Genomic DNA, 25990 nt, shown 5'->3' with positions numbered 1-25990 from the left:
GTTAAGCAGAAAAGTAGCTACCAGGGGGGAGGGTGCTTGTTAACCAGGACAGGAAATGCAACCTCACATATTTTGTTTGAATGAGAGAAACTCCTTTAGAGCATATGTATTGAGGCATTGGTGGGAGAGCAAAATCGGAAAAGGGAGACAGTGTAAAAATAAAATTCATGTGTAATGTAAAAAAGTAGGAAAATGTGTAAAACACAAAGGAAATGGAAACACAGATTCTTGAAAAAAGGAACAGGAGTTAAATAAAAGGAAAGGGCGAAATAGGAAAAAAAAGACAATGAAATGGTGGGAGAACAAATATTGGGCAGGGACGCAGAAATGTAAAAAGATAGAAGGATAGGAAAAAAATAAATGGACAACAGGGTTAAGGAGAAAGAAAAGGGAGGAATATAAAAAGGGTAATGAATGGAGTGGGACAACAAATATTGGGGAGTACCGCAGAAATTTAAAGAGAAATACGGGTTAGGAAAATAATAAATGAGAAAACAAGGTTAAGGAGACTGAGAAATTAGAGTAAAGAAAAAAGCAAGTGGCAAGATAAGATTGGGTGAAAAATGAAAGGGTGTAAGGTAAAAGGAAAATTAGAGCAGGAAATAAAATAGATTTCAAATAAAATAATATGGCCATTATGCAGTAGTGGTTAAGGCCCAGGCGTTGTTAGCAAGGACTTCAAGAAAGGCAGTTATTGTACTCCACTGACATTTCCTGTGATCTTGTTCCTCCACATCTAACATTTAATTCACACTAAGACGGGGATTGTTAAATTGGACACTGAAGATATGATGGTCTGCACACAAAAATATGATTGATTCTTTCTAGGTGGACTCAATCCCCACAAACAAGGAAACCGATGCACTCTAGAGGGGACCCGAGCAATCACCAGAGGAGGGATCCAGTCTACAATGATTCCGTGAATGTATCTGAAAGGGATCCAGGCAGATACCAAAGTCAATAAGTGCATTAAATCCTGGAGATATACCTGCAGTGTCAATCCTATAAGGACCCGGCCCATTAATCAATGGCGTGAATTTGATGTAACAGGATGGCCTTAGATCCACGTTGATTCACTCTTTTAAGGTCTGGGTTAGTCATTGACGTAGCTGTCTTAAAAGAGATCGTAAAAGAGATCTGGCAAGCGAGACCTGGTGATTCATTCCATAGGGCTCTGGGCATAAAAAAGACTCAGGCGTGATGGAAGTGATTCACTTTATGAGGATCAGGCCTGTACATACTTTTGGGGAACAGGTCTGTACTAATAGTATTTTTATATAGTGCTTCATAACTCAATGATGCTGTTTCCAAGCGCTGTAAATTGTTCACTTTAATGGTACTCGATTTACCAACCTTACAAGGATGGTTTCTAATTTTGCCCTTTTTCAACGTTTGCAGACTTTCCCAGTCTAACTTCTCCAGCAAAGATATTCTCTACATAGTGAGATATATTTTTACTGCATAGCAAAAACGTTTTTTTCACTCTAGTCAAACCCAGACTAGATAAGAAATGGAGGTAGAATCTTTCCTTACACATTTCAATATTTTTTTCCAACAGCCTTTGTGCATAATGGCAAAGGACACAGATTTTTTTTTTACCTGCTGAATTACCTTTTGCTTAACTTTTCTTCACACAATAGTATTGCAAAGGAGAATTGTTTTCTAAAAAGTATGTTCCTTTGGAAGTAGAAACGGTCGAAAAAAATATGTCTTTAAAGCTAATGTGGCAAAGTGAAAAAACGTCATAACCTTTATCAAGTTCCAAAACGTTCCACAGAGTTTTTTATAGCTATTAAAAAAGTGTGCAGGTCTTGCGCACATCCCCACTCCTGACCTGTCGGTGATGCGCGGCCAGCCATGAGCATTTAAAGACCCATACAGTCGAGATGAAACTTTGAATGTTTCATGTTATAACTGACGAAGGGCTAATGCCCGAAATGCATTGGAGCTAATATGTGGATTTAAAACATGGAATATTGTATGGAAAACAATACAATTGAAAATATAAAAATAACCAAGGAATAAAATGAGATTTCAAAAACTTTATAATGAGCGTTTCTTTACATTCATCAAAAGAATTATAGAGGAATTGTTTTCCCACGGAAGTGTGCCCCCAGGGATGCTATCAATTGCCAATTGAATGCACTTCACGACTCATGTTATAACTGTACATGTTTACATATGTGCATGTGTACAAAATATTATATATGTGCTTGAGTATGTTTTTATAGTTTTGTGTGTTTAAAATATTGTGTCTTTTTGTAGTATTTGTTATGTGTGTATGAGTGTGTATATATAAAATATTGCATGTGTGTGTGTGTGCGTGTATTTTTCCTTCATCGTGTATTAAGCCCCAGCGGCCATTGACAGCCTTCTATGCGCATACTGTCGCATGTTTTTTTAGATGTAAACACTGTCCATTCCGTCCAGACTGAGTGAAGTATCCCACAATGCCCTGCCTGGTGGCTGGGGGTGAGCCGCGGTCCCGAGCTGTGCTGGTTGGGGTAAACAGCCTCGAGTCGAGCACCATTGTGGGGGCTCTTGGCACCCACCAGGCCCCACAGGGCCTCGTGCCACAGGGAATATACAATAAAACGATTCCGCTAAGTGTAAGACCGAGATTGAAGACCCTCAGAAACGTGCCGGACCCTTCTGTGTGAGTCCAAACTGAAATGCACTTGTTTCTGCTCGGGAGCGGTAGCGGGTAAAATGGAGAAAATACAGCATCTGTGCCCTGGCTGCATCTCCGCCTCACGCAGAGCCCTGTGCGATCTATGCAGCACGCACTCTGTGCGAGGCGAGGCGAGGCACGTAACCCGTGACGTCAACGCGTCGTTTCTCCAGCAGACCCTGCCGGGATATTTCCCTGGTACTGCTGGAGGTCTGGAGAGACTAATAATGTTCTAGTGGCGGCAGAACATTGAATCCTAAAGATCATGATCCAAAAATATTGTGGCCGAAATATGGACGACAAAAATATCGACACAGTAAGTATATATTGATAGGTATGCGTTTGCTCTACTTCACCCCACATCAATTTACCTCGATGATATATCATAGAGTCTTAATATCAGTAACCTAAATATCGACACAGTAAGCATGTATAGATATGTATACGATACTTAACGTGGTGGTGGTAGTGGTGGGTGTGTTTTTTATTTCATGGCACTCGTAAAACGGCAGAATGGGATATCCCTCACGTGGCCCTGCCACCAAACTAAAAATCAAGCACTCAATCTCTTCTTATCTATATATATACTAATTACCCGATTGATATTTTGAGATTTATATTGTGGTTATGACATTTTTTTGGTGCAAACTTTTTGTAGTCACTATTCTCACAAATGACCCATCGTGCAAAGCAGATCCCAAATGTATTCCGCAAAGCCATGTAAATGTCCTCAGTGATGGATTCCGCTAGTACAATAGGAACAGGAAGAAGGCTTACAGCAGAGTCCGGTGACTAGCCTGTAGGTACTGGACTTAACATGGTCATGGTCCTTCCAAGGTCATGAAATGTGATCCTTTACGTAGGGAAACAATAGCATCTGTTTTTAGAAGTCAATGGGTTTGTTGTGGGAGATGTGTAACTGATCAATATTATTGGTATTATTATAGATGTAAGATTAGAAACAGATCAGGAGCCAAAAAGAGCACATATTTGTCCAGAAATGTAGAGAGAGGAAGAGACTTTAGAGACATATCTAGGGAGATGGAGACGAGAGGCGACTTTTATAAAATGCAGCACATTGTATTGGAGCAGCTAGAGGTGGAGAATTAGTGGACTTGAGACAGTGTTGACAGGAGGGCAGTCTGGTGTTCGCTATCAGCCTTTTATCTTTGTCAGTGCCTGTTTTTTTTGTCATGGTTTTTGTAAAACATTATTGTTGGGTGAGCTACTGAACCCGTGCCAATATATGAAGGGAAATATAATTGGCCAAAAGCAAAAATATTTTTTCCGTCAAACACCACACATTTGGCATCAAAGTCCCTAGAACAGCAGGAAATTAATTTGGATGCAGATGTGTTCCTTGTGAAAGATGTGTCACTCACAGTGAAGTTAGCCAATGGCTGAAGTGGGTGGACTCTTTGCCTAATGCTATTTGCTGTAGTGGACAGAAGAACATGTGAATGACACAACAAGGGACTAATGAATGAATCCCCCTAAAAGTACATTAAATCAATAATTTTAGTAAAAACTAAAAGGTCTTGGCCAACGCCAGACGTAAAAAGAGATGCAAAGAATTGAGCAAAGTGCAGATTGGCAGAGCGGCCATTTCAAGCCATAAGGGCTACGGCACATAACGCAGACAGTGTACCACTCCTTCAAATTAAAGTGAATGATTAATACAGGCCCGGTGTCCAGTGACAGCCTTCACATCCCCTCCTGGGTAGAATTAGCAGGGTTCATTGAGGAGCTCAATTCCAGTTGATCTGAAATCTTACCCCACATCAATGGGACCACCTGGCCCACGTCTCTGCGGCGGTGGAAGCCCTCAAAGGTTATTTGAAGTCTGTGTATCAAATTCAATCAACTTGATGGGTCAGGAGGGCCCCTGTGTCCAAGAGCCCCCTCCCCTATTCAGCCGTAAAGGGTTAAATATGGTTCACATCATACAAGTAGGACAGAGGATCAGTTATCTGTAGGGCTGTTCCTACTAATGGGTTACATACAGTGGAACTGGAGGAGGGACAGAGAAAAGGGCATATGTAGTCACACTTCACAAGATGAACGGTTAAAACAAGGGACGGTTCTCACCTGAGACGCCAGCATGTGCTGGGAGAGATGGAATGGGAAGGGAGAGGTGGCCCCGGCCGCTCCCTGAAGCGAGGACAGAGCTCCATTGTCCAGGCCACCCCCGCCAGTCACGGAGGCCAGCAGGTGCCCCATCCCCATGGCCGAGAAAGCTCCAGGCGCCATTGCAAACTGTCCCGGGTGGATAAACAAGGGCTGGCCGGCACCAAGTGGATTGAAAAAGTGCTGCCCATGAAAGCCAGACAGGGCAAGGCTCTGCAGGTGGCTGGCACTCAGATGGGGAGGACTGTCTGTCTGTACCATCAGCGGTGAGAAGCTCTCCTTGCCCAAGGTTCCACACTCAAGGTCCTTCTTGGGCTCATCCTTCCTTCTACTCTCTAATTTTTCCTTCTCCAAGTGTCTGATGCTGAAAATGCTATCGCTGTCCTTGCGGTGGTGGTGTGGGTGGTGGTGGTGGTGCCGGTCCGGAGATAGGTCCTTCTTCTGCGGGCTGGGCCGGTCCTTCCCCTTCTCTTCAAGCCTAGGGCTGTTGGGTAAAGAAGCCTCCCCTTCTGGGCTGTGGCTGCCCACCGACCTATCGTCGGGTTTGTCAAGGTCCTCCTGGTCACTGTCCACACAAGATTTCTCATCTGCAAAAAGAGGGAAGATTGTTTACCACTAGCAACAAACATACTGTATGCAAGCTATGTCTCTTTATCGCATGCAGAAGGATTCGCATATAACAAGGGTCACGCAACCTACAAGCAACTCAGAAAGAAAAGGCGCTTTTGTATTCTGATGCTCAGCCTCTGTACAAACAACGCCAATCTGGAAAGCCATTCACTCTCACCTGAAAGGGCTTTTGACCTAATGCAGCTGCTGCATTTCCCATGAATGGGAAACATCTTACAAGTCAATTGTTTTTAATACAACAGTAGGCTTTAGCTCAGAACTCCCACTAACAGAAAATATATGGGCTGTGAAAATACGTGGGGTACATTGGGTGCTAGAAAGTATTTAAGCTGAAACAAAAAATGCGGTGCATCAATTACCAGGCCTAACCTACAGGGAAAGAGTAACCAAACTGGATCCCAGAGGGATGACGTCTGGGAACTCGTGAGATGTAAAGGATTAATTTGGGAAAATTCAAGCGGGCCTCTGGTTTCCTTCTCTCTAATACAAATAGGCACATTGCTTCAAAGAGAAATAAAAAGCCACCTCCTGGGCTCACACAGAAGCAGGGGTATTTAAATCCCTGCTAGGGCATTAGCAGGCCCACACTGCTGGACTATGGTTCCAGGCGACTGTGGGACTTCTGGAGCATGAGACCAGAGTTCAGTACCCAAACCTCCAGCTGACTATGCAGACCTACCTTTGGACTGAAGTCTTAAAAGGCGAGTGCCTTACAAACGTCACTAGAAGCCAGAGCAACCACTGTAGGGCCACAGTACACATTACCACCTAGGCGGTGATTTGCATACATAGACTGGCTATTGGTAAAACTCTCTCTCGTTGGAATGAGGTCTTGCTCCGGAATTAATTGTTTAATTCAGGTTTGACATAATTTGTGAGGACGACTTATTTTGACACCACTGATATACAGTGACGTTGTGTACATGGGAGACCAAAGTGAGAGGAAGTGTGTATTTATATAGATACCCAAAAACACACGAATGAAAACACCAGATATGTGGGGCATTAACCAAACCAGTAATATGTGGAACAGGAAACAGAAGAAAGCAGACTTAAGACACGTTTGTTCCATCACATACTAAATTCCTTACTTTTGGATTTTATTGTTGGAACATTGCCACTGCAGATGCAAGTTGTTGAACTGACTGCCCCTCTCCCCAGGAGTCAAGTGTCTAATAAATCATAGCTGTATGTACATTATGTGGAACAAGTTAATTAAAAGGCCCAGAGCAGGTCTTAAATTCATGTCAAGGAAAGTGACCTGGAAACAGGGCAGGTAAACAGGCGGCACAGACAGGTGACAGCAAGTGAATGGGAGGCAGACAGACAGCACAATGGAAACAAAAAACAGCCTGTTTACTTTTTCATGGCCTACCTCGACATATCTAGAGTGACTGCGTGTGTGAGAGAGAGTGCGTATGTCTGTGTGCAAATGTGAAAGTATAAGATGGAAGTGTGTGAATGTTTAAGAGTGTGTGTATTTGTGTGTGGCACATATGCCTATGCAAAGCTGTATGTTTCTATGTAGCCGTGTATAAGTGTCAGTGTAAAGAGGTAGTGTAACAGTGTAAGTTTTTTCAGGTGCAAGTGTTTCATTTTACAAAGATAACATGAGTGTGCACATGTTAAAGTGTCTATGTGATGCATGGCAGTGTAAAAACGTATGTGTGCATGTATTCCAATGTTTGTGTTTTTGCAAATGCGCAAAGAGTTCTATGTAGTGTGTATACTTTAAGTGTGTGTCAGTGACGCAGCGAGAGTCTGTGTGTTTCTGTACCGCACAAGTGTGTACAGGTGCCCGTTTGCTGGTGTAACTGTGTGGGCGGTACAAGTGTGTTGGAGTGGGCGCGTTAGGGCACGTGGGGATATGGTGTGTGGAAAGGTACCGCTGTAATATGGGTGCGTGCTCGCGGGTTTGCAATTAATGGCAGGGGAAGAACCGGCCTGAAATTAAAGAGACTTTTATTTCATGTTCTGTAAACCACTCCAATAGAACGGATGTACCTGTGAACCCGTCATCGGTGCCACTGAGGCACTACCGTATTTTATAGTATAGAGGGGAGCCACCTTGTTGCATATACTTTCTACTTTATAGGGCCCAGGCAAACGCTACGAAGAGTACTAGAGTCTACAAATGTAAAAACGGTAGACTCAAGGAGGCCTAAAAAGCTGTTGTAACACATACTGCCTGTAGATGCTTTAAGATGCAGGTAGAAGGACTCACTGAATGTTATTGTATAGCTTTCTTGGGGATCAATATGCAAATGTGAGTTATAATTAGGGTTCCCGGTATTATGGTATTTATTTTTTTGACATTTCCATCTGTATTTAGCTATATTTATTCTTTGCTTTTTTTCTGTGTTTATCCATTTTTCTTTTTTGTTTTCTCTATCAATGAAGCTGCAAGTTATTTTTCCACCTTTATTTAACTGATAAATGTATACTTTTAGCACTATACAGTGCTATAGCGTCATCTGTAAACACTTGCATTGTAGAATAGCATTAATAACTGTAGCTCTGCACTTAATTAAGCTTAATTAGGAATTCTATTGTCTTTTTTAATCTCCCCTTCCTCTTAATCTGCACACCTACTGACCTGACAGTCAGTATTGACAGTAGAAAAAATATCCAGAGTAGGCATATTTTCCTTATTTTTCTGTATTTAAAAATAAACACAAACATTAAAATAAACGGTTTTCCGTATGTATTTATATGTAAAAATCAGTAAAAACGGAAAACTGGGAGCCCTAGTTATATTGTATGGGAAATCACTTTAATAATCATATTCCCAAACAGAGTTGTGAAATTGTATAAAAGGGGCTTTGCATGGTTACCTTGGTGAACATGTTTACTTTGGGCTAAATGTCTGCACAATTGGATTGACTGTTTCTCATTATGCAGACCTAAACAAAAGAAGAATTTTTGAAAGTCTTTCTGGTTTAGGGGGCACTGCTCGAACCTGCACTACTGTGCCAACCACAGACTGAACTCACAGGATGCTAGCAGCATGCCACCGTGCCTGGAGTGTGAACTGTGCATGACACTTCACGCAGGAGGGCAGTGGAGGGGAGATGGGCAGTGGAGGGGAGATGGGCAGTGGTCTTACCTCTAATGCTGCGGGTGAGTCTCAGGGGGCTGGGCTCCGCGCTCAAGGGGGAGTTCAGGAGATCTCTGCCCATGGCAGGCTCACAGGAGGAGGCATCCGATTCTGCCCCATCTCGGTCGGGTCTGCAGTGGTCTTCATACATCCGCAGGGAGGGCAAAGTCAACTGCTTCCTGAGGGGGGCAAAGACCGCCAGGTCAGGCATGGATAACACCAACAGACTCAAGCAACCATATACCAGGTGACGGCACACAGTCCCCACCCATCACCCCCTCGCGCAGACCTTTCCGCCACACTGGCACATCACCTTCTCCACAGCAACACCCTCACACTCCTAGTACCACATGCAACCACCCACACAGCCTGCCCTCACATGCAACCACCTTCCACACATAAGTACCCACAAAGAGCCCTCACTCCCACACAACTATTTCACCCACACTAAGCCACAAACATACATAAAGCCACCACATACACACATGCCTCAAGCCCACATGTTCAACCCTCAGCCTGCATGTCCCACAACAAAACCCATCTTTACTTACAACCATCTTCTACATTGTGCTAGCCACAAACCGGCCTCCCCCCACACACACCGCTTAAACGGCACACAACTACCCACGTTGTACCTGAGCTTATATCCCACTCCCGCCTGTAATATATCCCACCACGCACAAACAAGCACTTCTCCCAGACACACGAACTGCAAACCCCTTCCTTTAATAACAAAAAATAATCTACCGAAATCAGCACATCAGCCCCTGTTAACCGAGTGCGCATGTCCACCACAAAGAAAACATTCTTCCCCGCAAGCACATCATTAAACGCACAAATATGTACAAAAAAAACGCACTTTGTAAAGCTTTGAACCACGGGGAGAACCGCACATCAATACAATTGCAAAGCTGTCTAGGCAAAATATTAAATGAAAAACAAAAGTGACTAAGTGCTCATTGTGGCCAAAATTGGGGTTTGCCTCTCTGTAAACCTATGTGTGTTTATTTCTGTCATAAAAGCATCAACTTTATTGAAGGGGGAGTTAAAGAAAATTGAGTTTTGGAACGAGTGGCCTTTTTTAAAACAAAATAGTCCAAGACGAATAAAAACCACAAACCTACCTCTTCTCTCTTCTTCCATTGCCCGTGTCCCTGAACCCCTTTGCAAACGGGTTATTGTCGATTTTCAGCTGCGTGATCTGGAAAGAACAAACCGATTAGGGTTATTGGTGGTTGATTAGAATGTGTGGAACAATAGGGGAGTGGGTAGAGAAATGAAAATTGTACAACTTTTATAACCGACACATTTGAAATTTGTTTGACCCTATTTCGAAAAACTATTTATTTGACCGATAACCTCCCCATACCCTCCTAGACAGGGGTGTAGCTACCACTGGTGCAGCAGGTGCAGTGGCGCCGATACCCATTGCACTCCAAATAAGACGGCTTTTAGTACCTGCTCTGGGGCAGGCGTGCTTGAGACGCAAGGCAGCCTTGCTGTGCCACTAGTCCTGGGGGGCCACCCTTGCTGGTGTTAATCATGGAAGGGAGGGGGCATATAAAGTCAGTTGAAAGTGTGTGGGTACAGCCAAGGCCTCTGTTGTCTCCAACCCTTTAACGCACAGAGGATCTCCGGTTTAACACACCGCATGCTTTATTAAAAACGATGCTGCGGTTTGCAGTGAATTATTTATTCGCTCCTAATGAGAGGAAGTTATTTTTCAGGGCCCCCTGAGGGGAAGATGGCGGCCGAGCAGCGCCGCGCTGGTTAGAAACTATTCGTATCTGCTCAGAAGAATGACATGGCGCTGGCGACACTGGGCCGATTAATAATTCAGACTTTTGAAATATGTCCCCTGGTCGGGTCGGCATTTGGAAATGCATGCAGCGTCGCGGCGCTACATGGGATCCGCGAAACAACCGCTCAGCTCCCAGTGCTGCCTGGGGCTGAATGTTTGGGGAGTGTGGGGTGTGCAAGGGGTCCTCGGGCGGGTGGTCCCCCTCGTCTCAGGCCTCAGTGGGCTGCAGATTTAGAGACCTAAGAAGGTCCCCACTCGCTAGATAGAGCTAGGGTGAGAGGCACCGGCTTTACATTTCTGCTTGTCCTTATGGTAACTTCCGGAAACTGCGGAAGCAGTCATATTTATGAAAGTACACTTGATTGTACCAATTACAATAATCCTAGAACCAGTATGCAGGGTAACGCTGGTGATTTAGACCACTGTATTACTATACTTAAATTGCAAAGGTCAGATTTCAGTTTATTGCCACAGTAGGCAGAAACCTTTTACTGCCCTCCGGGATCAAATACTTTACATAGGGACAACTCTCTTGAAAGCCAGGGTATCTGCAATCTCACATGCATCTCACTGCAGAAGTGTAACCCCTTGCATCCTGATTTTTTAAAGCATCTTAATATTAGAAATGTACATAAAAATATGCCAAGGCATAAAGCAGATACTATGCGGGGGGGGGGGGGGGTCTCTTGTGAGTCATGCCCACCGTGGTGAGAAAGCAAACCTTGTTCCTGAAGCAGAAACTTAGAAATATATCTGTCGCCCTCTTCTAAGGTGGGGCCGTCCGCACAACATGGGCTTTCAGCTGATAGCGCCTCGATGCCATGAACGTCATGCTGCCAAGAAACCCAAATAACGTCCGGCGATTGCAGCCGCTAACAGGGGCGAGTATGAGGGAAAGATAGCGTGGCAGAGAGAGGAGCTGGGAGACGGGGAGAGGGCGAGCCTGGAAGGGGCGAGAGAGCGTGAGGGTCGATGCCCTGCAGGGGCGGCTCGGACGCCCGTTGGAGAGAAGGGCCCCTCACTCTGGCCGGTAGGGGGAGACCAGGCCCTTTAGAAGCCAATTCCCGGGTAAACACGAAGGAAGACACTCGCAAGCGGCGGGTCTCTGCAAGGACTGACGTGTGCACACAGGGACGGACACACGGCTAGTGCGCAGCAGGGGTCTCGGGACAGCAGTAACACACAGGTGCCCCTCCACACCGAGAGCAGCAGTAACACACAGGCCACGGACGGTGCTCCCACACCGACGGCAGCAGTGACACAGGCCACGGACGGTGCTCCCACACCGACGGCAGCAGTGACACAAGGGAGGGGGGGCACGGCGTGCACGGCCCGTACGATGTTAAAGGAGCTAGATTAAACACCGAAATATTGGAGCTAAGCACGCACTACCTCAAAACAGGGTGATGGGGGGTATGGATTAAAGGGCCCTCTTGCAACAAAATGAGGAATAATTCAAACAGAAATAAACTGGTGGGAGAAGAAGGCAATGAAAACAAATCCTAACAATAAAAACAAGTTATACGACAAAACAGCCAACAGGGAGAAAAACAAACAAATTAGAGTAGATAAGATGACAGACAATTGATAATGTTTTTCACTGAACGGGGTTTGCATTGGGAGGGTCGGAAAGGGGCTCTGTATTTATTTAACAAGTCAGGTGTGTGAACGCACAATACCGAATACACAGGTGCAACATTTCAATCGTGTGTAAGGCGGTCCAAAAACACCCCCCATAGCTCACCTTATCGTTCTGGTAGGCCGTGACGGCGATGAAGTCGGTCTCGGGGAACACGTATGTCCGGAAGGTGCTGTAGGGCAGCTTCAGGATGTCGTTGGCGCGCACGATGTGGAAGCGCGGCTGGTACTTGTGCATGGAGTTCAGGATGGTCTGTGGGGAGAAAGAGCACACCCGAGGTCAGCCAGGGATCCGCGGGCCCAGAGGCTCCAGCTGCGGCTCAGAGCTCTCGCGAGACTACGGGCAGCGGCAAAGACAACGCCACAACCATCAACGATGCACACATTCACACGGGACCCCTCACTGACGACCCCAGAGGCGCCGCTGTCGGGGTCACATGGACCTATAACGAGGCCTCGCGGGTGGGGGTGAAGGGGGCACCGACAGGTTTACAGAACACTCTTACTTTGTTATATTTATGACTGTCAATAAGAATGACATATGATAGATATATAGTCAAACAAAAAAGTATATTTGGAATGGGCTCTAAAAAACCAATGAAATTAAAAAAGGCCAGAACATTTCACACTGCTGCAGTGGGCCTGTGATCATTCAGATCGGAGGGGGCGCTGTGGAGGGGGTGGGTGCGCCTGACACTTCAGCACAGGGAGCCCACTTCATACGAGTGAATGCCAGTTAACCTTAAAAGCACGCACTTTGGCAATCTTCAAACGCGCCACACGGGCCACTTTACAAAGGCCGGCCTGGGACATTAGCCCGCGTTACCACCGTCCTGGTCGACTCAGGCTGCATTTAAGACGACCTGGAAAGCGGAAAGTCTCTGTTTCCTGCCAGGTACTTTTAGTGTTTGTTCAGATCAGAACCATTTTAGTACTCAATAAAAGCTAGAAATGGTTTGATGAAACAGAGCGCTGGTGATCAGGTCATTTTGCACAGGGCGCAGTGTTTGCAAACCCGTCTACTGCAACATTGTGTGACCGCACTAACAGCACTATAAAAAGAAAATTAAGGCAACAAAATATATATACATCAAAGAGAAGGCCCTGAACCGGAAATAATTCTGCAGTTATCTTTTGGGTGAGCAAACAGTTAAAATAAATTATCGTTTAAAAAAAGCCTTCTTAGAAGGTGGGCCGGGAATGGTCGGGTTCTAAATGTATGTGGAGGCCGCAGATACCAAGTCACGCTCCAGGACAGACCCTGCGCCGACTATAACCCGCTCCGAAGGGGGGGGGGAGGCGCTACCATAGTGGACGGGGTGAAAAGGGGACTGAAAACTGGCTCAATTTCCACCACATTAACTAGTTCTCCCGGCTCATGGGCACTCACTTCTACCAGGGACAGACACGTAAATAGCTAGGAGTGCGCTCTGATTAAAAAACATAACAATAAAAACAGTCATAACTTTAAAAAAACGATACATCATATCATTCATTTGATAGGCTGCGCGTCCTTGTGCAGCAGGAAACTGCACATTTCCTGCCTCTAAAAACGGAACATCAGCAATTCTTAAATCACACACGAGGTACTATACGGCATGTAAACATAAACACACAGTGCTTACCACCATAAATAACTGTGCTTCAAAGCTCTATACAAACAGGGGAAATTATAACACCTGCTCTCAACGATCATACTGAACCCAGCGTGTAGCATGGTTTATAAAAAATAGTTAATAATAATGTTTATTAATAGCATTAACCATTATTAATATTTCAATTTCTCCTCACGGAAACTTTCCTAGTTCCAGTGTTTACTTCGGTATTTTGCACATTTAATATATTGTATCAGTCCTAGGTCTACGAAAACCTATATATATATATGTGTATATATATATATATATATATATATATATATATATATGTGTGTGTGTGTGTGTGTGGTAATTAACAGACATAAATGCAGATACATTATGGAACTCACAAATATAGACCGGTGTGCCCCAAATGTATCCCTCCCCGCTTCCTCTTTGGAGCGCTTTCAAATAGTTACATTATACATGGCATACATGATCTTTTCAGAAAACATTGTTCATTCTCACTTCCATACAGCAAGGGCGGGGGCGCGCTTGGCCAGGGGCCACATTCAGTACAGCAAGAAAAGGGTTACACGCATGTTTCTTGTATGTGCACATGGGCAGACCGGCCTCAGAATCCTTACATTGTATGTTGGGTGTTCTTGTCGGAGCTCTGTGTCCCTTGTACCAGACCAAACGTGGATCTGTGAAAATACATATTACTGCTTGGTAGCAAGAGACTTCTGTATAGAAATATAAGTCAACCATTTGTTTGTGCGCAGACTCCCCACCTAGCGCCGAGAAAGCATGCAGCGCTTTAACAACCCCCGCTACCAGTAACCATGGGTTCGAAAGAGTTCTAGATACAGGAAGTTAAGCAACGCTATCCATGACGCCTTATATGGGCCGTCAATGATGATGTCACAGTACACCTCAAAACCCAAGGTGACATCATCACACAAACGAATGTTCTAGAATTTTATTGTTAGTGTAATGTTTTTTCTCTGCACTGGAAGGTCCTTTAGTGTAGAGGAGTTAAAAAAAACATAACACTGGAGTACATCATGCCCCTCCCCCCACCGCCCCCCACACCACCACAAAAACCCACCAAAAATGCTTAGAAGTAGGATTTCATTTTTTTTAACTCAACCTTCAATTTTTATCAACTTTCATTCTTCAATCAAGTTTGTATTTATACATATTTCAAAGTCAGGCTCGAGGCGGAGATAACGAGATATTTTGCAAAGAGACCATTATCTTTGCTATCAACATCTTGGTAGATTAATTGCATTAACCCTGTGAGTAGAAACAGGGTACCCCGACGGCCCTTGAATTAAATGCCATCAACCCGCCTAAGTCATTCCCTTTGAGACTTTCAAATAATATTTCTTCTCCAAGAGTGGGCCTGGTGTAGGGCACATTTCTGAACTCCGCAAAATGTGCCACCAATAGAAAGAGTTTTCAATACCTAGTTTTCAACCCTGGGAATGTTACCACAACAAAGAAAACGGGCAGTTGAATTTGTAGATCAAGAATACAAATAAAATATTAAAAAACCGGGATACCCATTTAAGGTGATTTTTCCCCCCTCAAAAATGCAATTTTCAATGCTATTAAATGCGTCTTTGGAGGTAATTAAAATAATGCACCCTCTTTAATAATTGTTTTTTGGGTAAATTAAATCCCATAAAAGAACGAGGAATTGTTTCTCTCCATTCCTCACATCCCCAATAATCACCTCATTAGGTGTAATTTAAAAAAATCATCTTAAATAAATCTATATTGAGGTTCTGTGATAAAAGCAGAGCAAAGGCATCGAAAAGTCTTACAAGTGCAGACAACCACCGAAGTGAACAAATAAAGTGCCATTAACGGGGGGCTTTGCACTCTGCCAATGCTCCCGGCCTGTTGAGGGGTGTTTGCAGGGGGCACACTGCGTTCAGGGTCGATACTTGAGGGGAGGAGCCCCAGCGAGCGGAAATGACCTGTCACTACGTTTGACCACAGACACAGGAGATTCAAGAGGGGAAATATACAGACGAGCAATCTGTATAGCGCCTTGAGGTCATACATGTTCTATCATCAGGATTTTGCATGACCAGGTACATCAGCGTAGAAATCTAGATTGTAAAAAAACGGATGCAGATTATCCTTCATCAGCGGGGGTGTATATGATCACGGAAAATGTATATACACAATACATACACGAAACATAGCGAGTCACTGTGGGGACTGTATATCGACAAGGGAAAAGTGTATCATAATGGGGCCTGAGTGTTAGGAGATGGAATGTATGTTATCATGGTGACGTGCAATACCACGGATGATGTATATTAGTGACAGAGACATATAGGTATATGGCTTTCGGACCGCCTATCAGCACGGGACTGTGTTTATTAATAACAATATCCATTATCTGGGGTGTGTTATCAGGGGTTGGTATATTCACACTGGGGAGTGCGCATTATCACAGGTAACGCCCACAATTAGGGGCTCCGTGTACAGTATATTACCATGGAGACCGCCTATTATCCTAGGGAATGTATATGATTACGTCATGCATTTAGCCATAGGTGCTGTACCCGAGGAGAAAGGCGGGAGGGAGGCTGGCAGCATTTGACCTATGATGGGACCTGAAATTGGCGCTATAGATCATAAACCCTCCCTGGCGCCCCCGCCAGACCTCTTCCCCTACAGTTGTATTCCCCCCCACCCTCGCCTCTCTGCGTCCATCCGTCACCGACGCCGACAGCCCCCGAAGGATCGAACGATCACTTCATTAGATGCCGATCCCGCCCGGATCGCCTCTCGCGATCGATCCCGGAGGGGGGGGGGGGGGAGAAGCTCGCGGTCTCACGAGTGAGCGGGAACCGGTTGTGTCCGAGCACTGGGGGGATCACGCAAACTTCACGGGGGGCTGCGATACTGCACAAACATCACAAGGGAAGCCGATCCCAGCTGCAGGGGGGGGGGGGCTGCAGCTCTGCTCATATCTCACAGGGTCGGACGCTCCCGATCGCAGCTCACTGTTCACCAGCGAGTGTGTAACGGTTCGTGTTGGAGCACTGGTGAGGTCACAGGCACATCACAAGAGGGGACGCGGCCCAGCTGCAGGGGGCAGCAGGTCTGTCGCCCCCTCCCGTCCAGTGCGGGGGTGCGATCGGAGCTCACTGTTCACCAGCGAGTGTGTAACGGGGGTGTTGGAGCACTGGTGAGGTCACAGGCACATCACAAGAGGGGACGCGGCCCAGCTGCAGGGGGCAGCAGGTCTGTCGCCCCCTCCCGTCCAGTGCGGGGGTGCGATCGGAGCTCACTGTTCACCAGCGAGTGTGTAACAGGGGTGTTGGAGCACTGGTGAGGTCACACGCACATCACAAGAGGGGACGCGGCCCAGCTGCAGGGGGCAGCAGGTCTGTCGCCCCCTCCCGTCCAGTGCGGGGGTGCGATCGGAGCTCACTGTTCACCAGCGAGTGTGTAACGGGGGTGTTGGAGCACTGGTGAGGTCACAGGCACATCACAAGAGGGGACGCGGCCCAGCTGCAGGGGGCAGCAGGTCTGTCGCCCCCTCCCGTCCAGTGCGGGGGTGCGATCGGAGCTCACTGTTCACCAGCGAGTGTGTAACAGGGGTGTTGGAGCACTGGTGAGGTCACACGCACATCACAAGAGGGGACGCGGCCGGACTCGCCGGCGGCGGGTGGGCCCTGCCAAAGCGGCAGGAGAAGCAAAGACCCCCGGGATTGCCGCGTTTTAAGTCTCCCATAAACCCTCGGGCCTCCGATCCTGGGGTTTGTAGAGGGAAGTGTGTGGTTAGAATGTCAACAGAAACATGGGAGGCCTGGAAGTGCGACAAAAAACAGAGATGGCAGGAGTTCATGCTAATGCCAGATGACGTCAGACTCAGAGGGGCACCACACATGGCTCCCCCCCCCCCAAAAAAAAATGTCTGCGGCTACCACCGAGACATCCTGTTGGACTCGGCCATCTGGTATCTGAACGGAACGAAGTAGATGAAATCTTCAAATACTTCTTTTTTTAATAGTAGATCTTCTGAACAGTGCTAAAAATACTGGTCGTGGGAAAACACTAAATATGCTCCGAAATAGAAAAAAAAACGGGAATATTTTATCGGAAAACAAACGTGAGTTTTCTTTGACGGGCTTTAACGGCGGTCGATTAATATAGAAAACGGAGGTCCTTTTACGAAATACACTTTATTGTACGATAGAAATAACTGCACAATAAATTATTTTAAAAATAGATAACATCTAAAATTCTTGCTTTAACAAACTTGGGAACTTCAACTGCTGCCACTTTTAATTTATTCTTCTAAAATCATAGAGGGAACCCCACTTTTTAGTTCTGTTTAGTATTTCGTTTACATTTCGGGGCAGGGTCGACCGTGTTTTCAGACTTGTTACACGTTTCACCCTCGACGTTTTAAAGACATGTTAATTGTTGGGCTGTCATCTCTGGTCGTATTACGGGATTACACGAGTGCACGTTTCGAGTGTTTGCCGCTGGGTTTGGGAGGGTTAAGTGGGGGGGGGGGGGGGTCTCTCGGGCTCCAGGGGCCGGTGCAGGACTCCCGTGAACACCTCCGCCTCTGACTGCAGGGCCCGGTGTGGACTGCACAACTTACAGGTGCTGCATATGGGGTAGGATTCATCTTTAAAGCTTAGATCCCGGAGGGAGAACCCACCTTATTTAAGGTGCCGTGTGTGTGTCATCATTTGTAAAATTAATATTCCGGCGTGGTGTTCTGTGCATTTAAAACAACATGCCTACGTGCTATTAATGAGAATAATGAGGTTTACAACAATAATGCAGAATGGCGGCAAGAAGCATTATAATAAGGCTATTAATAATGTTAAGAGCATTAACTAGCGCCCAGAAGCACCCCCTGAGATGCCAGCCGCACAAGTGGTATCATTCGCAGCGGTCGCGTCCGCCGCCGGGGCGGGAGGGTCCGCCGCGCTGGGTACTTACGAAGCCGTGCTTGTCCGAGATGTTGTTGGTCAGCTTCAGCTTGTGGAAGGCCACGGGCTTGGCCATCCACTGCTCGCCCGTGGCCGGGCTGTCCGGGTGGATGTACATGCGCTTGGGCATCTCGGGGTCGGCCTTGCCGGCCACCATCCAGCGCGAGTTGTGGAACTTGTAGCGGCAGTCGTCGGCCGCCACGATGTCCATCAGCAGGATGTACTTGGCCTTCTTGTCCAGGCCGCTGACCCGCACCTTGAAGGGGGGGAACATCCGCCTGCGGGGAGAAGGGGAGAGGGTCAGTGGGGGTGCGGCGGCTCGCACACGAGAGACGGGAGCTCACACGGTCACACGTACATGCACACGGAAGGAAGCAGGTCACCCGAACATGCACAGGAGCACACAAGTGTAAACTGTCACACGTACATACATACACACAAGAGCTCACACTTGTAAACTGTCACACGTATATCTAACACACAGGAGCAAACACGTGTAAACAGTCATAAGTATATTTAACACACAAGAGCTCACACGTGTAAACTGTCACACGTATATCTAACACACAGGAGCAAACACGTGTAAACTGTCACACGTATATTTTACACACAGGAGCTCACACGTGTAAACTGTCACACGTATATCTAACACACAGGAGCAAACACGTGTAAACTGTCACACGTATATTTTACACACAGGAGCTCACACGTGTAAACTGTCACGCCTATATTTCACGCACAGGAGTACACATGTGTAAACTGGCACACGGATATTTAACACAAAGGAGCTCACATGTGTAAACTGTCACACCTATATTTCACGCACAGGAGCTCACACGTGTAAACTGGCACACGGATATTTAACACAAAGGAGCTCACATGTGTAAACTGTCACACCTATATTTCACGCACAGGAGTACACATGTGTAAACTGTCACACGTATATTTAACACACTGGAGCTCACATGTGTAAAGTGTCACAGTTTCATTTACACAGAAGGAAGCAGGTCTCTCAAACATGCACAGGAGCACACATGTTTAAATTGTCACACGTATATAACACAAGAGAGCTCACACGTGGAAACTGTCACAGGTACATGCATACAGGAGCTCACACGTGTAAACTGTAACAGGTGCATGCAGACAGAAGGAAGCAGGCCACTCAAACATGACACACAGGAGCTCACATGTGCAAACTGTCACACGTACATAACACGCAGCAGCTCACACGTGTAAACTGTCACAGCTACATGCACACAGGAGCTCACACGTGTAAACTGTCACAGGTGCATGCAGACAAGGAAGCAGGCCACTCAAACATGACACACAGGAGTTCACACGTGTAAATTGTCACACGCACATGCACTCAGAAAAGACGCTTACACGAGTACACCGTCACACGAACATGCACACAGAAGGGTACACAGCCACTCAAACATGCGACAAGTTTAAACTGTCACACGTACATGCACACAGAAAGGAGGCCTGGCCACGCCACATGAGACGCTTACAGGCGTTCACAAGTCCACACTGCCACACGTACATGCACATAGAAGAAAGCATGGTCACTGAAACATGACGCGCTTACAGGACCTCATGCGTGTGTGTAAATTGCCACAAGTACATGCACACGGAAGGGAAACACGGCCACCCAAATATGACACTTAATTATATTAGGGTGCTCGTTTTCACTGTCAAATGTGCGTGTACACAGAAATCAAAGACAGCGATCTTACAGTAGCTCACACGTGTACACTGTCACACGTACATGCACACAGAGACGAAGCATGGCCACTCAAACATAAGACACTTACAAGAGCTCACATGTTTACACTGCTCCCCTCTCAAAACAGACATCAGCATTATCCGCACATCACAAACGCACTGAAACGTACACATACATGAACATAAATAAATCTGTACACAAAGACACTTTTTCTTACAAGTACCACGCATAGGTACACAGACTTCTAAAAAAACACACCTATACATACTCGCCTCTCGAACACAAACATTTACTCAGACACTCAATGTGCACATTCACATCTCATACATTCAGTTATACAAACGCGCTCACACATACACGGATCATATATATGAAAATAGATATTTACAGAAACCCACTTACACCGATAAATCACATACATGAACAGAGACATTTAAACAGACCCTTAAAGTTACACACATATGAACTCGCACTCACAAACACGCGTACATGAACACACCGCGATAACGAACAGACGCATTTGACAAGCACAAGCATGAAAATGAACTGACACACACAAGTATGCGCACAGAATACGTGAACACACCTTTACATAAACACACGCACATTACATACGCCCTTACACACACACACAGTGTACACACACAATATTTATATGAAAATAATACATATTCACATTCACACACAACACTTCTATAAAAATCCACATGTAAACAAACACCCCATCTGCATGGAATACCGTGTATCAGAAAAGATAACAAACCGATATGAGCCGTTATCAACATATACGGATTGACAAGCTTGAGATTCGTATATAAGCACATAGTATGCATTTACACATTCATGCAAACAGAATCGTACTATATGTTTTATATATATATATATATATATATATATATATATATATATATATATAGAGAGAGAGAGAGAGAGAGAGAGAGAGAGAGAGAGAGAGAGAGAGAGAGAGAGAGAGAGAGAGAGAGCGAGAGAGAGAGAGACGCACACAAACATTTCTGCATACACAAGGCACACATTCAAATAAGATAAGTGCTTACAATGTATACACGCACACTCCTATACATAAAGCGCAAATCCTCCTCTATAAAGGAAGCGTAGTTAAGTTACCATAAACACAAAGGTACATACACATAAATATACGCATTTTCATTTTATAAACATAGCAAGGCAAACTTCGGGTTACTTTTCTTCGTTATAGGCATCACAAAGCTGCACTGTTTATTTCATTTCTCCTGCTGTTTTTTTTTTTATCTCTGGTTTGCTTCCCTACTGCCGGCCTACTATGTAATGTAATGCCCTTCTGTTTTTTACTGTGTGTATGTAAAGCGCTCAGATACCTACAGGTCTAGCTAGCGCTATATAAAACTTTTAAAATAAATAAAATAAATAAACCCATCTCTTGCGCCGCTACCCCCTCACTGTCGTAACTATTGTAAGCTCAGCGCCAAGACACCCTTCACTGGGCCATAGCGCTTTTGCACAACTGGGCCATAGCGCTTTTGCACAATCTCATCATATCGCACAGATGTCCATACGCACCTTTACAGTGTACACGCGTGTGTATGACACGTCCTGAGACCTCTGGCGGCCCCAGGCACATGTGCAGTGATATGCATGTGTTTGAGCGCACGTCTCGGGGTCCCTGGTGCGTGCTCTGGGGGCCAGACACAGAGATATGCACGTGTGTGCGCACACGTGCAATCAAATACCGTCTCGCGGTCATCGGTGCGTTACCTGGCGGCCACAGACACATACAGAGATCATGCCCGCTTAGCGTGTTGGGTGCCCCTCGGTGCCCCCCAGCCTCGAACCGGGCGCCACCCCGTCCTCTCAGGCCCGGGGTCCGAGGGCCTCGGGCGGCCGAGGGGTCCGGCTGCAGGCAGAGCGCTCCACGGACACGAGGGTACCCCGAGGGCAGAGACCTCGGGCGTGGGCGTCAGATGTCATGTCTCAGTTGGGGACCTCACACCCATGTGTGTCCAGAAACAGGCAGCCCTTCACGCACCTCGCGTGACAGGTTGTGTGATTTACCTCTGCAGCCAAACAACGGCTGCGAGGGGCTGTCAGTGCACGCACATGGACGGGCCTGTGAACCCAACGACCTCGAGTCACCAGGCCAGAGATGCGCCCCGACAGCGCGCCTCCAGCGCCTGCGCCGCTCTTCAGGGCGCTTCTGCAGCCTGCGCAAATGTGCGTGCACCGATGCGCGTGAAAAATATAAGCTCCTGAGAAAACACTGCACAGTGCCTGAAAGCACAGAGGAAGGCCGGGTTTTGTCTGCTGCGGAAATAAAACGACCGTGGACTCGTCTATCAACGGGTGGACGACAGACCTCATCACCCCCGGCGAAATCTGAATTTACTTTCGTTCACCTAAAGCCTCTTCTCCCCGTGTGTCCATTCGGACTCTCCTCTACATATTGCTTCATGTGTTTGTAAACAAACATTGACCGGATGGCCCCTCTGCGGTACTGCGCGAGGCGCCGAGAGCCAGAAACGAGGCCTGGGCCGGAATTCAAATGGTAATAACCAGAAATTGAAATGTGAATAAAGGCGCCTCGCCCCGTCTTGCAACCTTTACTGTTGGGGCGCCTTGGAGTGTAATCACGCACTGCCTGCCCCGTGACCCACTCTGTTAATATTTTATGGTTCGTGGTTCTTACTGTACGGAAATAAAGGCCGAGGTGCGCTTTCCTGCAGGTCTGGAACGGGTGGGACGAACACGCAGCATGTGGTGTATTTATTTGTGTGATCGTGCGCACACGCACACATGCAAACATGCGTACATGAGTATTCGACCTTCGCAGGAACAGTGTAATGTTAATCTTAGGTCTAGGCCCTGGAATCTGGTTTCTGTTCTTGCTTGGTAAAGATGGCAGAGGTTTTACTGAATGCCCCCATCGCCTTGGGGAGGGCAGCGAGAAGAGAGGGAGACATCGTACATGTGTGCACTCACCTCCTGTTCCCGAGACTCCCTCTTCAGTGGGAGTTGACAAATACAATACACTACAGGAAGCCCATGAAGCGCTTTAAGCGCCAAGCAACAGATGCTTTATTTCCACACACGGCGTGTCCTTTGACGCGGTATTTACCACTATTTACGAGTGAAAGGTGGCGTCCGTTTCATTCTGCGGTAACATGGCCACGTACGTATGTTAAATGTGTACGGATCTGTAAACTAGCCCGCAGTTAACCCCCTCCGCTGCACATGCGTGTCATGTCTCTGAGCTCCCACTGACCCCAGTCCCTGCTGGCGCCGGGACGGCCCTGGCCCCTTCACTCGCCGCCAGCCATCCGAGCAGAGGGCCCCCTTGCGGACTGGCTTCTGATCTCTGTTGTTGCGGCTCGATTCGTGCCCTGCGCCCGCATCCCGGGAGAAGGGCCGGGCACAGTCAGATCTCTGCCCCTGGAAACCCCCGGGCATAAGAGGCTTTTCTGGCCCACCGGGCGGAAGAGGCTGTAAGAAGCGGCGGTGGGAGCATCGGGAAAAGCCATCTATGCGTAGTAATGAGAGGCGTCGGTAAGAGCCAGTTGTAATAAGTGGCGTAAGGACAGGCCGCAAGCAGCGGCTCGAAGGGCACCGATAGGATTGGTTAGTAAGGGGCAGTGTACAGACCAGCAAAAACCATGGCAAGGAACAGCGGTAGAAGTGGCGTTAAAGAGCACGGTAAATAGAAGCGGTAAAAAGTGGCGGTGAGCAGCGGCAGCAAGAAGGGAGCACTGCAAGGCGCTGTACTAAGAAGCGGAGCAGTGTAAGGCGCTGTACTAAGAAGCGGAGCAGTGTAAGGTGCTGTACTAAGAAGCGGAGCAGTGTAAGACGCTGTACTAAGAAGCGGAGCAGTGTAAGGCCTCTGTACTAAGAAGCGGAGCAGTGTAAGGTGCTGTACTAAGAAGCGGAGCAGTGTAAGGCGCTGTACTAAGAAGCGGTGGTAATGAGCTGTGTACGGAGTTGTAATAAGTGAGGGTGAGGAGCAGCAGCAAGAAGCGGTGGCAGGGAGCTGTGTAAGGAGCTGAACTTAGTGACGGCAAGGAGCAGCAAGAAGCGGTGGCAGGGAGCAGTGTACGGAGCTGTACTATGTGAGGGTGAGGAGCAGCAGCAAGAAGCGGTGGCAGGGAGCTGTGCACGGAGCTGTACTATGTGAGGGTGAGGAGCAGCAGCAAGAAGCGGTGGCAGGGAGCTGTGCACGGAGCTGTACTATGTGAGGGTGAGGAGCAGCAGCAAGAAGCGGTGGCAGGGAGCTGTGCACGCAGCTGTAAGCGGTGGGACGCATCCTATGCAATAGGCTCAGGAGTGTCGGCGGGCGCGGAGCATCGCCCGCCCGGGGGACCCGGCTCACCTGCCCGACTTGGTGATGACCATCTCGGTGCCCAGCTTGTGGAACTGGTCCCAGAGCTCCTTGGCCTCCAGGGTGACCTTGGGGTCGTCGTCCACCTCCTCGTCGGGCTCCAGGCTCTTCAGGGAGCGCAGGTGGGCGGCGGCGGCGGCCGCCTGCTGCTGCTGCTGGTGGTGGCCCAGGGCCGAGGACACGGCGTGCAGGCCGGCCTCCGACAGCCCGCCGTCCGCCTTCCCCAGCGCCGAGGGCGGCAGCGCCAGCCCCGGGAAGAAGGACGGCTGCGCCGCCGCCAGGAAGGCGGACATGGGGAAGTCGGCCGGGCGGGGGGGCGCCGCGTGGAACGGGTGGTAGGCCATGGCAGTCCCCGAGAAGGCTGGGTCTCTCATGGGGGCATCCACAGGTCCGGGGGGAATCCGAGCGGCGGGTGGAGGCGCAGGGGTGTCCGGGAGCGGAGGGCCGGGTGTGTCCGGGGGGATCGGAGACGGAGCCCCTGGAGGGGAGAGGAGTCGAGAGTCTGGGGGTGTCGGAGTGGGGGCCTCCGAAGTCTGTGCACAGGGGGGCAGATTCCGCCCAAGAGCAGCCAAAGTCCAAGGATGGGTCTCAGACTCCCATCATAAAGTTGCTGGCTCCGCAGACTCTAACAGATGATAATGGACCGAAGGGCTCCTGCGCCCTGCAAAGTCTCCTCCAGTTCAGTCAGGAGAAAATCTGGGGGTTCTCCGCCGGACCCGGGGTCTCTCGGCGCTGCAGACCTCTCCTCGAGAGTGCCTCTGCCTGTTGTGGGATATCCTGGTGTGTGAGGTCTGATCTCTGCCCGGACTCCTTCGCTCAAGAGTATCCCCTGTGTGCCAGTCCCGGCTCCTCCTGTGCCGCACACTGCGCTCCTCGGCTCACACGTGCCCTCCCGGCCGGCCGGCTCCGGGGTGTCTCTGCGCGGTCTCAGGCGCCTGCTGCTGCTGCTCCAGGCGGTCCCGGCTCAGCTCTGCTGCTGCTCGGCTGCACACAGCACTTCCCTGCTCACATGTGTCTCCCTTGCCCGGCTCCCCCCGCACTAATGAACCAGGCCCCCTTGATTGCTGATTTTACGCTTTTCCGACCAATTGTGGCTCTCCATAGGCGGGGTCTGACAGCTCGGGCCGAGCCCGGTGGGTGCGGAGAGAGGGGGGAAGGTGTCGGGAGCATCAGCAACGAGGAAACATGTCAACAGAGTGAGAGAGGAGCCAATGGGGAGGGGAGAGGGGGGGACGAAGCCCCGCCCACAACAGCTCCCTCTCAGCACAGGGGGGCAGGGCTCACAGCCTGGCCGGGGACAGTGGGCTGCAGGCCGCCCTGCCAGGGCACCACAGGGCACTCTGAAGACACCGGGAGGGTGGGGCGCAGCTCCCACCCCACCAGC

General features: G+C 48.0%; 1 protein-coding gene across 2 annotated transcripts in view; it reads right to left on the bottom strand.

Moving 5' to 3' along the window:
- Window positions 1-25712, bottom strand: part of TBX2 (T-box transcription factor 2) — a 30000-nt gene extending 4288 nt beyond the window's left edge. The window contains exons 1-7 of one of the 2 annotated variants that reach the window (XM_078679812.1): window positions 24598-25712; window positions 18528-18795; window positions 14186-14245; window positions 12071-12217; window positions 9650-9726; window positions 8535-8704; window positions 4760-5385 (exon numbers count right to left, since the gene is read on the bottom strand). In XM_078679812.1, coding sequence (XP_078535938.1) covers window positions 4760-5385; window positions 8535-8704; window positions 9650-9726; window positions 12071-12217; window positions 14186-14245; window positions 18528-18795; window positions 24598-24980 — 1731 coding nt within the window. In that variant the 5' untranslated portion in view covers window positions 24981-25712. The remainder of the gene's footprint in view (window positions 1-4759; window positions 5386-8534; window positions 8705-9649; window positions 9727-12070; window positions 12218-14185; window positions 14246-18527; window positions 18796-24597) is intronic. The other variant, XM_078679813.1, reaches the window with a different exon arrangement.
- Window positions 25713-25990: the final 278 nt, after the last annotated feature.

This window comes from Lissotriton helveticus, chromosome 3_1, assembly GCF_964261635.1.
Source record: "Lissotriton helveticus chromosome 3_1, aLisHel1.1, whole genome shotgun sequence".
NCBI classification, from domain to species: Eukaryota; Metazoa; Chordata; class Amphibia; order Caudata; family Salamandridae; genus Lissotriton; species Lissotriton helveticus.
This window is presented reverse-complemented; position numbering and strand designations above follow the sequence as displayed.